This window comes from Protomyctophum parallelum, assembly GCF_964188405.1.
Source record: "Protomyctophum parallelum genome assembly, chromosome: 14".
Classification (NCBI taxonomy): domain Eukaryota; kingdom Metazoa; phylum Chordata; class Actinopteri; order Myctophiformes; family Myctophidae; genus Protomyctophum; species Protomyctophum parallelum.
Genome location: NC_139709.1, coordinates 34060614 through 34073221, shown reverse-complemented (window position 1 = coordinate 34073221; position 12608 = coordinate 34060614). Strand labels below are relative to the sequence as shown.

The 12608-nt window shown below is 42.0% G+C and overlaps 1 protein-coding gene across 1 annotated transcript in view; it reads left to right on the top strand.

Moving 5' to 3' along the window:
• The window catches only part of LOC310871272 (uncharacterized protein), a gene marked incomplete at both ends in the record, with an annotated part of 58691 nt that extends 50493 nt beyond the window's left edge, over positions 1-8198 (top strand). The window contains 6 exons of the mRNA XM_083782758.1: positions 292-387; positions 901-1110; positions 2669-2846; positions 3935-4049; positions 5504-5676; positions 8120-8198. Of these exons, the coding sequence (XP_083638884.1) occupies positions 292-387; positions 901-1110; positions 2669-2846; positions 3935-4049; positions 5504-5676; positions 8120-8198 (851 nt within the window). The remainder of the gene's footprint in view (positions 1-291; positions 388-900; positions 1111-2668; positions 2847-3934; positions 4050-5503; positions 5677-8119) is intronic.
• Positions 8199-12608: the final 4410 nt, after the last annotated feature.

The following is a 12608-nucleotide window of genomic DNA, read 5'->3' as shown; positions in this document are numbered from 1 at the left end:
ATGAGATACAAACTTTGAATCTTGAATCCTGGAATACCAAGTTTATTTTCTATTCCGAAATTACAACAGCACTTGTCGGCAATACGACTAGTATTCTGTTCTCTGGATTAGGAGCTTTGTTGAATCTTTTGTAGATTCAGTCCAAGTACTTTAATTGTAACTGTAGAATTGTGAAACATGCTGGGTTTTTTTTCCATCAGTAACACTATTAGTTAAGGAAAGATTCAAGATTTAGACGTTTGTTTTGCGCGTGTGGTGACACTGAACCTTTCGTCTTTTCTTGATATGAAGGCCCCCATGGTCCCAAAGGAGTGCTGGGTGTCAGCCCACCTGGCTCACGTGGCTTTACTGGATACAAAGGAGACAAAGGACCCCCGGGACTGCCAGGTGTGTGTGTGTGTGTGTGTGTGTGTGTGTGTGTGTGTGTGTGTGTGTGTGTAACGTGTGTGTGTGCAGGCATTCATATCATTTACTTACGTAATATGACAAAGTATGCCGACTGTAAACTCTGAAAAACCCTGAAATCGTTCCCTCTAAGGTTGTCCACATGCGGTTATTATAATTGTTTCTTTGCTGTAGTTAACCCATTTAGGCCTGACGTCGAAAGAAGCAGAGATTTGAGTTAAAATGTTCATTCTGTAATAATATATATATTCAAAGATTTGAGTTAAAATGTTCATTCTGTAATAATATATATATTCAAAGATTTGAGTTAAAATGTTCATTCTGTAATAATATATATTCAAAGATTTGAGAAATTGCAGACCTACAAGTTCATAGCGCGGCACTCGGTGCCGCGCTATGAGCTTGTAGATCTGCTATTTTTCAATAGCTAAAGTATAACATAATGCTTTAATACACCAGAATGGGTTAATGATTTTGACACCCTGAGCCCTGCAGGTTCACCAGGAAGCTCGGGGCCAACGGGCCAAAAGGGCGGACGCGGGCTTCCGGGCAGCGGCGGCCCGGGGACGGTGGACAGCTTCCTGATCGCCAGACACAGCCAGAGCGTCCGCGTGCCCGACTGTCCCCGAGGCAGCGGCCTCATCTACTCCGGATACTCCCTGGCCTTCATCAACGGGAACGAGAGGGCTCACGGGCAAGACCTCGGTTAGTATAGTATATCTGTCCTCTGTTGATCAGAACTATATATATATATATATATATATATATATCTGCCACAACCTTCTGAATTACTGCAAATTGTGACTATTAGTTTTGTTGTGTTTTGAGGATATCTTGAAACCTTATTCCAAAAATATATATAAATATTTATTAAATATTTAGTTTAGTTAACTTGAAACTGGTGACTATTTCAGAGGGTTTTAACAGTCACAAACACAATATTGGATTTCACAATTATCTAATTGTATCTCTGCAATTTGGTTCAATGGACTCCTAGACCCCAAAAACATAGCGTTAGATACAAAAAGTACTTGTCTAGGATGAATAATGAAGGAGTTAGGCTATTTTAATGGTTTTTAGGCCATCTTGGAAATAACACCTTTCGGGTGGTCAAACATTGGTAAACCTTTAGTATGTTATCAAGGACACCTAATACTACATAAATCAGTTGAGAAACCTTTTGTTACAATTTTTTAGGGTAAGGTGCTTTTATATCATATATTTACCCGCCTAATAGGCCTGTCACAGGCTATTATATCATCATCGCCTAATCGCAAATTATTTGAGATAATCAATTTTTTTATAGTCGTCATGATCGTTGGCATGTTGAAAAAAGTTCCTATATTTTTAATTATTTAAGAATTGCGGAAATAGAGCACCGAAGTCTGACATCAATATCGGTAGAGGGCGCAAATCCACGGGTTCGTGTACTTTTTATTTGCATTGTAATCCCCATAGGGGGATTTTAGATCGCCTCATATAAGTACTGTGTTTGAAAAATAAACATGTCACCCCGGCCGCTTCACTCATATGGATAATTATGAAGAATCAACTGACTGAGAGAAAACGCTATAGTTACTGGCGGTAACTATAGCGTTTTCTCTCAGTCAGTTGATTCTTCATAATTATCCATATGAGTGAAGGGAAATGTAACTAATTCAGTAGCAGTAACTTACTGCTACTGAATTAGTTACATTTTCCCTAGAAACAGACTGTATCATATGAGTGACTGACTGTCGCAAACGATACAGAGGCATCTCCCTGACAATAACGCAGTGACAGCTTGTTTATTTTTGGACCACAAAAGAGAGAGACCTAGTGCTGAAAACTCCATTATGGGATTTAAAAAAAGAAAAACACTCATTGGGCTAAAAAAGGCCATAGCCACACACCTAGGAGTGTTTTCTCCTGCAAAACTAATGCTTGGGATGGATCAAGCATCATGAAAACCCCCTAGTTTGTCTCGATCATGCTACTTAAAACCATGATGAAATTTAGATTATTTTGTTAATGGTACAGTATGATCACATATTATGCCAATTATGAAAATTGCTCTCAACATATCCAAGTTAGCATCTGGCATTTTCCTACATGCTGGGGACCCATAGTCAACATTTCTAACATAAAACCTTGGTGTGTACTCAACATGCCTCGGTTCACTTCACATTCTGACAAGTGTACTAATATGGTTTGCTTCCTTTGAACAAACACCTGCTGTCTGTCTGTCTGTCTGTCTGTCTGTCTGTCTGTCTCTCTCTCTCAGGTACAATGGGGAGCTGTCTCCCTCGCTTCTCCACCATGCCCTACCTCTTCTGTGACACGGAGAGCAACTGTCGCTACGCCTCGCGCAACGACTACTCCTATTGGCTGTCCACGGACAAGCAGATGCCTGCCACCATGGTGTCCATCAGTGGAGCCGAGCTGGCTGCCTACATCAGCAGGTCAAGCTTGGAGATCGGCTATTTTCAGCAAGCGTGCAATTGCAGCCATTACGACGGCATCAAGGCCCTCCAAAATAAATTTTAGTCGACTAAATCAACTGTAGATTTAGTCGACTACAATCTTATGACTTTTAGTGGACTAAAACTAGACTAACACTAAAACATTCCAGGCGACTAATATGTGACTAAAACTATTCAAGAGACTATGACTAAAACTAAAATCTTAATTTGCTGTCAAAATCAACACTGCCCCAAACACACGATGAGCGCATGCACACACACACACACACACACACACACACACACACACACACACACACACACACACACACACACACACACACACACACACACACACACACACACACACACACACACACACACACACACACACACACACACACACACACACCTGTTTTCTTACAATCTATGCCATCAATGCTTGCCATAGCACTCGCACTAGCCTCGGTGACCTTACAGGCGTATGCAAAGGCTAAACTTATATCATAATTATGTAGACATAGCACTCTATAGTGTATACTCATAGTTTCATTGTACAGACATTCTTAGACAGATGTTAGGTTCGTAGCTTATCCTTGATGACTATTTCTATGTACTGTATTTGATGTATTTCCAGGGGTTGTACTTGCTTACTGTAAGTCGGATTAAGAGCGTCTGCTAGGGTATAGGTACCCTCACAAAAAACATGCAGTAAACTGCCTCCCCCTGGCCAGCCAGGGCGCCTGATGGAAGGGGAAAGGAACTGGTCGGAATAACATGCTCCTTCCAACCGGGGAAACTCCCCCCCTGTCAGGTGTAAAGGAGCAACTTGGACACTCATGCATGAAGGAAGCATGAGTTCAAGTCCGTTGCTCTCCCCAGGTTGGCGGAGGGTGTGTAGAGCCCACGATCACATTAGATAATTGACACAGGGGTGAACAATGGGTTACAAAATCATGGGATAAAAAATATTTTAGTAAAAAAAAAAAGAGCGTCTGCTAAATGCCTAAATTGTAATGCTTATACTGTGCATGTGTGTGTGCGTGTGCGTGTGCGTGTGTGTGTGTGTTCTCCATCATGTGATCTAGGTGTTCGGTGTGTGAGCTCACCTCCAATGCCGTAGCCATCCACAGTCAAACCGTCCAGATTCCAAACTGTCCACAGGGTTGGGATTCCCTCTGGACTGGATACTCCTATGTCATGGTAATGCTCTCCCCGCTGCATCTGCAAGGAGCCACAATGCGGAACAAAATGCCATTTCTGACATTAGTCTTACTTTCACGCACAATTCTCTTAAAGGACCTATAGCATCAAATTCAACTTTTTCCAATTTCTTTTCTGTTTTTGGGGCTCCCATATGTGTTTTCTATCCCCACAAATAACCAATGTTGAACAATCAGGCTTTCATATCATAATTTGGGTGTTTTAATGGAAATTGCTCAGCTGAATAATCTGCATATCAGCACCCCCACCACCTCAGGACATTGTGGTACTGCAGCAAAAACTGCTTTCAAAGCCAAGAAAGAAATGACAAGGCCTGGTTATGTCAGAGTGGTGATTGATATGAGGCTCAAACCATTAGAAATAACTTTGAGATAACTTTGAGGGACATAGACAATATGATATTAAATATTAAAAGCAGTTTTAAAATGCATGTTATTTGCGCTTTAACCCATTTTGGATCTACAAGCTCATAGCTTGCAGGTCTGCTATTTTTGAAAAATCGTGAAAGTGTGGCCCAAATGTTTGAATATATTCTTTCAGAGCGAACATTTTTAACTCAAATCTTTGCTTCTGGGGGTGGTGGTCCCTGGAACAACATGTTTTCATATAGTTTTGGGGGTCCTTGACATGAAATTGTTTTCAAACCACCGATATAGACACATAGGTTTTTCAGAACCCCCCAAAATCTATATGCATTTGGCCCGGGGGAGTCCCCTCTGAAAAGATTGTATATTAACGACCCTCAAAAATTAGATTGTGAAAACATTTCTAAATTGTGCACAATTAAGATTTCTCAATTACACAAAAATGAATAAAATAGCTTCAGTATGAAATAAAGTTCAAGTGGTTCGACTGATTTGACGCTATATTAAAACCCATTTTGGGGCGGGAACCCCTTTTGGTGTTGGCATCATGTTACGCTTTAGCTATTGAAAAATAGCAGATCTACAAGCTCATAGCGCACCACCGAGTGGCGCGCTACGAGCTTGTAGGTCTGCTATTTTTGGAAAATCGAAGAACGACTGACATAGAAACATAGCTTTTTCAGAAAACTGTCAGGATTCAGAAAACATTTTTAGAATCTGATCTCAGGTCAGAATGGAAAACTGTCAGGATGTAGAAGACAATTTTTAGAATCTGATCTCAGGCCTAAATGGGTTAACTCAATTTTGATTTTACTCTTCCTCTCTCTCCCCTGTCCTTTTGTCCCCGACACCTGCGACCTGTCTTGTCCTGTCCTGTCCTAACCTGTCCTGTCCTAACCTGTCCTGTCCTAACCTGTCCTGTCCTAACCTGTCCTGTCCTAACCTGTCCTGTCCTAACCTGTCCTGTCCTGTCCTAACCTGTCCTGTCCTAACCTGTCCTGTCCTAACCTGTCCTGTCCTAACCTGTCCTGTCCTAACCTGTCCTGTCCTGTCCTCCACCCCTACCAGCAAACGGGTGTGGGTGCAGAGGGTTCCTCTCAGCCCCTGGCCTCCCCCGGCTCCTGTCTGGAGACCTTCCGCCGGGTGCCCTTCATAGAATGCCACGGCCGAGGAACCTGTAACTACTACCCCGATTCCTACAGCTACTGGCTGGCCTCGCTCGACCCCAGCAACATGTTCGGGTATACGACCATTCACCTGTGTGACACACACACACACACACACACACACACACACACACACACACACACACACACACACACACACGGCTAAAGTCCATTTTGAGCTAGAGACGACTCTAGGGGTGTGGGTTAGCTACTCTTATGTTTTTAACCCTCTAAGACACGCATTAATTTCTACTTGCAAAAAAAATGATTTCAACCTTACTACTACTTTGTACTACTAGGACTAAGACTAAAAAATATGTTAAAAAAAGAAAAAAAAAAGTTTGATGAAAGATTTATAATAATTATATAATAATATAATAAACTAATAATTTACATTTGGGGGATATCTTTCACAATAATGAATAAAACATGTTCAAGACATTCTAATGATCACAAAAAAACATATATTACAATTATTTTACTTACTTTTATTAGGGTTAAAGGTCAAAAGTCATAGGTTAAAAAATGAGTCCAGAAACTTTTAATTTGTGTGAATTTCAGCCTCTGTGGGGGGTATTTATATGCAAATATCATGACCAATGGCATTGAAATGGCATTGCAATGAACATCACTGATGACGTTTAGGTGAAAAATGTACAGAAATAAATAATAATTAAGTAATTAATTAAAATATAACTTGTTGCTATAAAGCAATGCTGGGTCTTAGAGGGTTAACATGTTCTAGCGTTTATAATCATCATCTATCTACACACCATCAGACTAAACGAATTACCCTATAGAGCGCCGAAGTCCACTGACGTCACTCTCTCATCCCCTGGTTCACGGAAGTCATTTCTCTATGGAGAATACCACGGGGTCATTTCTCTATGGAGAATGCCATGGGGTCATTTCTCTATGGAGAATACCACGGGGTCATTTCTCTATGGAGAATACCACGGGGTCATTTCTCTATGGAGAATACCACGGGGTCATTTCTCTATGGAGAATACCACGGGGTCATTTCTCTATGGAGAATACCACGGGGTCATTTCTCTATGGAGAATACCACGGGGTCATTTTAAAATCATCTCATAGAAGCATTGCGGTCGCAAAAATAAACAAAGTGTCTCTGCGTTATTGTCGTTTACGACCGTCAGTCACTCATATTTGATACCGTCTGTTTCTAGCGAAAATGTAACTAATTCAGGAGCAGCAACATTAGCGTTTTCTCTCAGTCAGTTGATTCTTCGTATCCATATGAGTGAAGCGGCCGGGATGACATGTTTATTTTTCAAACACAGTTCTTATATGGGGATTATAATGCAAATAAAAAATACATGAACCCGTGGACTTGCGCCCTCTACCGATATTGACGTCAGACTTCGGTGCTCTATTGAGATATATACGTTTTTTTTCCAATGGAAATATCCTAAGAAACGAGATGGTATTATAATCGGGGACTAGACTATTTGACATTCAATGTTCTTTTTCCACAAATGAGTCTTGAAAATCGGAGTCGTCCCAGTGTTGATTTCGTCTGAAAATAGCTGATCTACAAGCTGTGAGCTTGTAGATCGGCTATTTTCAGCAGGTGTAAAAACAGCCATTACGACGGCATCAAGGCCCGCCAAAATACATTTTAGTCGACTAAATCAACTGTAGATTTTAGTCGACTAACGAAAACTATTCAAGAGACTATATGACTAAAACTAAAATCAAACACTGAGTCGTCCTATATTCGGAACAATATGGGTAGTTCAAACTAAACGTCTCCCAAACTTGTGTTCCTTGTTTTAGTTTAGTTTAGTTTAGTTTTGTCTCTCTCCCTCTCACAAATTACAATTAAAATTGTAAGCATTTTATATCCAGACAGAGCAACTTGTGAGATTGGAGTAAAGTGGCATCACGGGCCGGATTCAACAAAACAACAGGCTCAAGTCAACAAAGTGCAAAGAAAGAGACCATTGCAAAATTCAAGATGGTCTCTGCTTTTCTTGCATCTGCGACACCCCAAAATCAATGTGTAACAGCTCAGACATTATCAAGGGGGGGCAGGCCTGTTCAAACAATGACATATACAATGGAAGCTTATTAGCATGTTATTATAGCAAATGATAATTTTATTAATGCTATTAGCCTATCAGTTTACCTCCTACATCCGTTACCTTGACTTGGACCACAGCCATCTTTGAACTCAGCCTTTACCATGGTCTCAACTACTGGAACGTTTTGTGACTGGATCTTGACATGAGAAACACGCAGCAAACGTAACAACAGTCATTACGACGCCATCAAGGCCCGTCAAAATAAATTTTTGTCGACTAATCCAACTGTAGATTTAGACACTTTAGTCGACTAAAACTAGACTAACACTAAAACATTCCAGGTGACCAAAATGTGACACAAATCTACATGAGGTTTCAGTCCGAAGACTATATGACTAAAACTATAAAATGGAAATCTGCTGCCAAAAACAACACTGATGTGTATGTATGTGTGTGTGCGTGTTCCTCCACAGTAAACCCGTGTCTCGGACAGTGAAGGGACCGTCTCTACAGAGTGTCATCAGTCGCTGCCGTGTCTGCAGGAAGCCATAGCGACACAACAAACATGGCCAGTCAGGTGGAAACCACACCGCAGGGGCCTCGCTGCCCTCCTAGCAGCTGGAACAGCTAGGGGCTGACCAACCGTCCCGTCGTATGCCACATTTAGACCTGAGGACCATTCTACAAAAGGTCTTCTAAATCCTGAAAAAAAACCCATGTTTCTATGTCGGTCGTTCTCAAACATTTTCATGTCAAGGACCCTGCGGCACTTGGTGCCGCGCTACGAGCTTGTAGGTCTGCTATTTTAGATAAAGCATAACATAATGCTTAAAACACCAAAAGTGGTTCCCGCCCCAAAATGGGTTTAAGGAACCATCTCTTTATTTTGGAAACTACAGTAGAATATACATTTGAACCCTGATAAGGGACACGGATTGTTCCTTATTTTTGGATCGATCAATCGATCAATAACACACACACACACACACACACACACACACACACACACACAGATAGAAGTTCAAACAGCTCCTTGTTGCTAATATACAAAAAAATTGTTCGAAAAGATTTTATCTTTTTTCTGGGCTTTCTTGGAAAGAAGATCATTATGTCAGGCCCGGGTGGTGTCCCTCATTTGAATTTCAGGTAGCTGGCAACCCTAGTAACAGCACCTCGTCATTGTGTTCCTCGTGACAGGTGTGCCTCCTAAGACGTGCGAGCATGGACAAAGCACGCTGACACCACTTTGGAACATTTTCCCTCGACATGTGCCTTGTTGTTGCAATTTAACCTCACATGTTTGACCTAATAAAGCCCTATAACCACACCAAAGGGTCGAGACGGTTTTAGCGTTGTCCCAGCGGTGTGATAATGTCCTGTTGCACGTTGACGCACGTACTATGTCGTCCCACATTGTCCCAAGTAATGGTCAGGCTTCTACTTGACCTCTCTCCCCGAACCCACCTCACCCCTGCCCACTTTGACAGGCTGGAATGGCTTAGGGTTGACGACAGAGTACAGCATCGATGATTTCCTGTTTTTGGCTATATACAGTAGAAGTGTATATTTGTACGTCTCTAAATGTTTTGATGAATTGTGGGCCCCATTGTAAACAAGTGTAATGCTTTCATGGTGTCGTCCACTCACAGTTAACAGTTTTTGTGTCGAGTCGTGCTTGAAATGTACTGTAATTCTGCAAACTGATAAAAAATACTTTGATACAATCAATCAATGGAATCCAATGTCCCAAACCACACCAAAGGGTCACCATGGAACTCCTTGCAACCGTTTGGACCCAAGGAGTTGCATGGGGTGACCCTTTGGTGTGGTTAGGGCTTAACATTACATATCGAACAACAACACGTCATTGGGCCTCCTTTGTATGCATATTTGTGTAGTATGAACATTATATGAGGAGGGGCATTGAACAAGGTGGCAGGAGACTAATTTCATTCATTTGTTTGTTTGTAAGAGTACATAGTATTACTTTACCTTTGTTTGCGTTGGTACATTATGCGATTTAAATACACTTGTTACTATCATGTCATTAAGTTGCTTCCATGTTGTGTCGAATGAGATTTGGTTATGAAAAATAGTGTGGAATAAATTACATAATTGTGTTATAACGAGAACATGTATGTCCACGTGTGCTAGCACCATTGACTGATGACTCAAACATCCCAGTGACAGATTGACCATTACCATGGTGACATCATTGTCAGTGCTTTGTGGCTCTCAGTTTGTTCTGGGTGACCTGGGGGAAACCGGTCCAATCCGGTCTGTAAGGTGACCTCACTCTGCGCTATGTGGTCACAAGGATTGACGTGTGTTTCCTTGATTCATTTGACATGAATGCCACAGCTTTTTCCATGTTCGCCTATTTGAATACTGGAATAATACATTTCTGGGTATCCGGAGGGATTGTTTGTGCTGTCATTGAACACAAGTGCACCACGAAAACTCAATATACAAAGACTAAACTAAAGGCCGTTGGTCCCACATTTTCCTCTCCTGATAAGTCTGATTTTAGGGTGGGCCTATTAATCATTATGTTCCATATTTCTAACTAATATATAAAACTTATACTTACTATACTTCAGTACACTTTTGTGTGACTGGGCCTAGATCATTTAGCTTCCCTGGTTTCTACATTTGTCTTCTGGTTATGACTATAGGCTATATTCTTCTTCTAAATTGTGTATATTGTTTCTGTCTTATTTCACTGCATGCGAGCTTCTATCCAGCAGCATCCTTTGCCTAAACAGTATATTGGGAGGACAACTGCAGTGCATGTGGTGCGGCTTATCACCACGGGAGCTTAAAATACACAAGAGATGCCGGGAATGCTTAAAATACACATTGTTGCAGAATGTGTTGTTCTTAATCCATTCGCTTCATTCTCTAGTCTCTGCCTGCGTGTGTGTGTGTGTGTGTGTGTGTGTGTGTGTGTGTGTGTGTGTGTGTGTGTGCATCTCTCTGAGGGGAAACAACAAGGCTAACAAGGCAATGATGAAGTAAAGAGAAAGAAGGGGGCATTTAAAGGAGAGAGAGAGAGAGAGAGAGAGATGGAAAATAAGTGTAAACTGTGAAATAATGAGTGTTCAGTGGCATGTTCAGCTCATTAAGTGAACCAAGGGGCCATTTCCATCAGTCCATTCGTTCCACAGGCTATCTCTAGACCAGTGGTCCACGACATCGCCAGATACTACGGTAATTGTTAACACTTTGGTGGTTTCTCCTTGCCTTTCATTTATGCAACCATCACCACAACAATATAATATGACCCTATGGCACAATTATTCAAGATCACTCACCCATTGCTCTCATTGTGATGATCAATAGCTTCAAATTCCCTATTGTGGTCAACCAGCGACCCATAAAAATGGTGCCTCCCAAAGGCACTTTAGGCTACCTCAAGACAATGCTTCACTCTAGATAAACCCATGGTTGGGATCAGTATTAAGCTGTGCCACAGTGCCCAGCGGTTTCTATAACTTTCTATGCCTAGCTTAGTAGCTTTGTTTGTCTGTTTGTGTGGCACAAACACCTGCAGCTAATTAGCAACTGATTTAAACACACTGGTCTACTCTGCACACATGCTGTGGAGTTCATAGAGAGGCACCTACTTGACTTAATTCCCACTGTGTGATTCTTTTGTTGTATTAAGAGGTCTCGCAATTATCGAGGCATAATGGTTTCGCATCTGAAATAGCGACAGCAAAGAACATCACAATACACGTGAGAATGCTAGCCAATGTACAAACTATAACATCTAAAATGGTAATCTGTAATTACAATATTTATAATTCCATTAATTTATGTTCCGTTTTAGAATACTCTTTGGGCTCCACGACATCTCAGTTCCCCATTTGAAGAGATATGCCAGGGGACCCCCCATAAAGAGGATATCTTAACAGCTCCAGCAGTGATTCTCAGCCCGCTTAATTTCAAGGACCCCCACAGTTTGACATGAATTAGGCTACGGACCCCCATTTAATGGCATTTATATCTCTGAGACCCCAATTTATATTGTAAAATCAATGTTAATTTAACTCGGAGAGTGTATACAAATGGAACCAAATGGACCCGTTAGGGTCCATTTGTACACTCTCAGAGTTACAGACCCATAAGGGTCCATTCGGTTCCAAATCTGGGGCCCCCCTGGAGCTCCATCAAGGGCTCCTGAGGGTCCCCGGACCCCCACTTGCAAACGGATCATGTTGCTAGGGGTTGCTCTCCTTTAAGATGTGCTGCTAACTGGATAATTCGGCTCTGAAAGGAACATTCGGCTAATTGTTTACTCAGTTCCGCCTTAGGCTTTATAATCAGGCTGAGATATGGGGGGGGGGGGGGGGGGGGGAGGACACACACTGTTACAATGCCTACCTCTCTTCAAGGTTGTCGACATGACAAAACAAACCACCACAGCATGCTTTTCTCCTGCTTCATTTGCCTAACAAGGTTAGCAACACATTACTCTTCCACTACTTCCCTTGTGTCTCTGCACGTCTCGAAAAAGAAGGGTCTGGTGTCATGCCGGGTTGACTTTTGTGACCCTTTGGGTTCCCTGGTGTTGACTCTTGACTGCCCATTGACTGAACTTTATTATGGCACAGAGAAACCGTGTTAATGAGTTATGGAGGTATAAGCATTGTCCCCGGGACCCCCGTGGCATTGATGTCTCCACCCGAGTGAGCACAGCACTCATAAGTGACTTGAATCAAACGGGGAGGAGATAAGGGTCAGATTAATGGAGTAAGAACTAAGCGCTCCGGATGACCTTCAACACACTGATGACCACTTATGACGACATCCACACAGTGAGTAATGAGTGATTAGGGATTTTTTATGGGCCTTCTGTCCCGTCCCGTCCCCCCCCCATCCATAATGACCGCCCCGTCGTAAATGACGCGTTTGCATGCTTATCAGACCTTCAGTGCATCGCTTGGGGGGGGGGGGGGG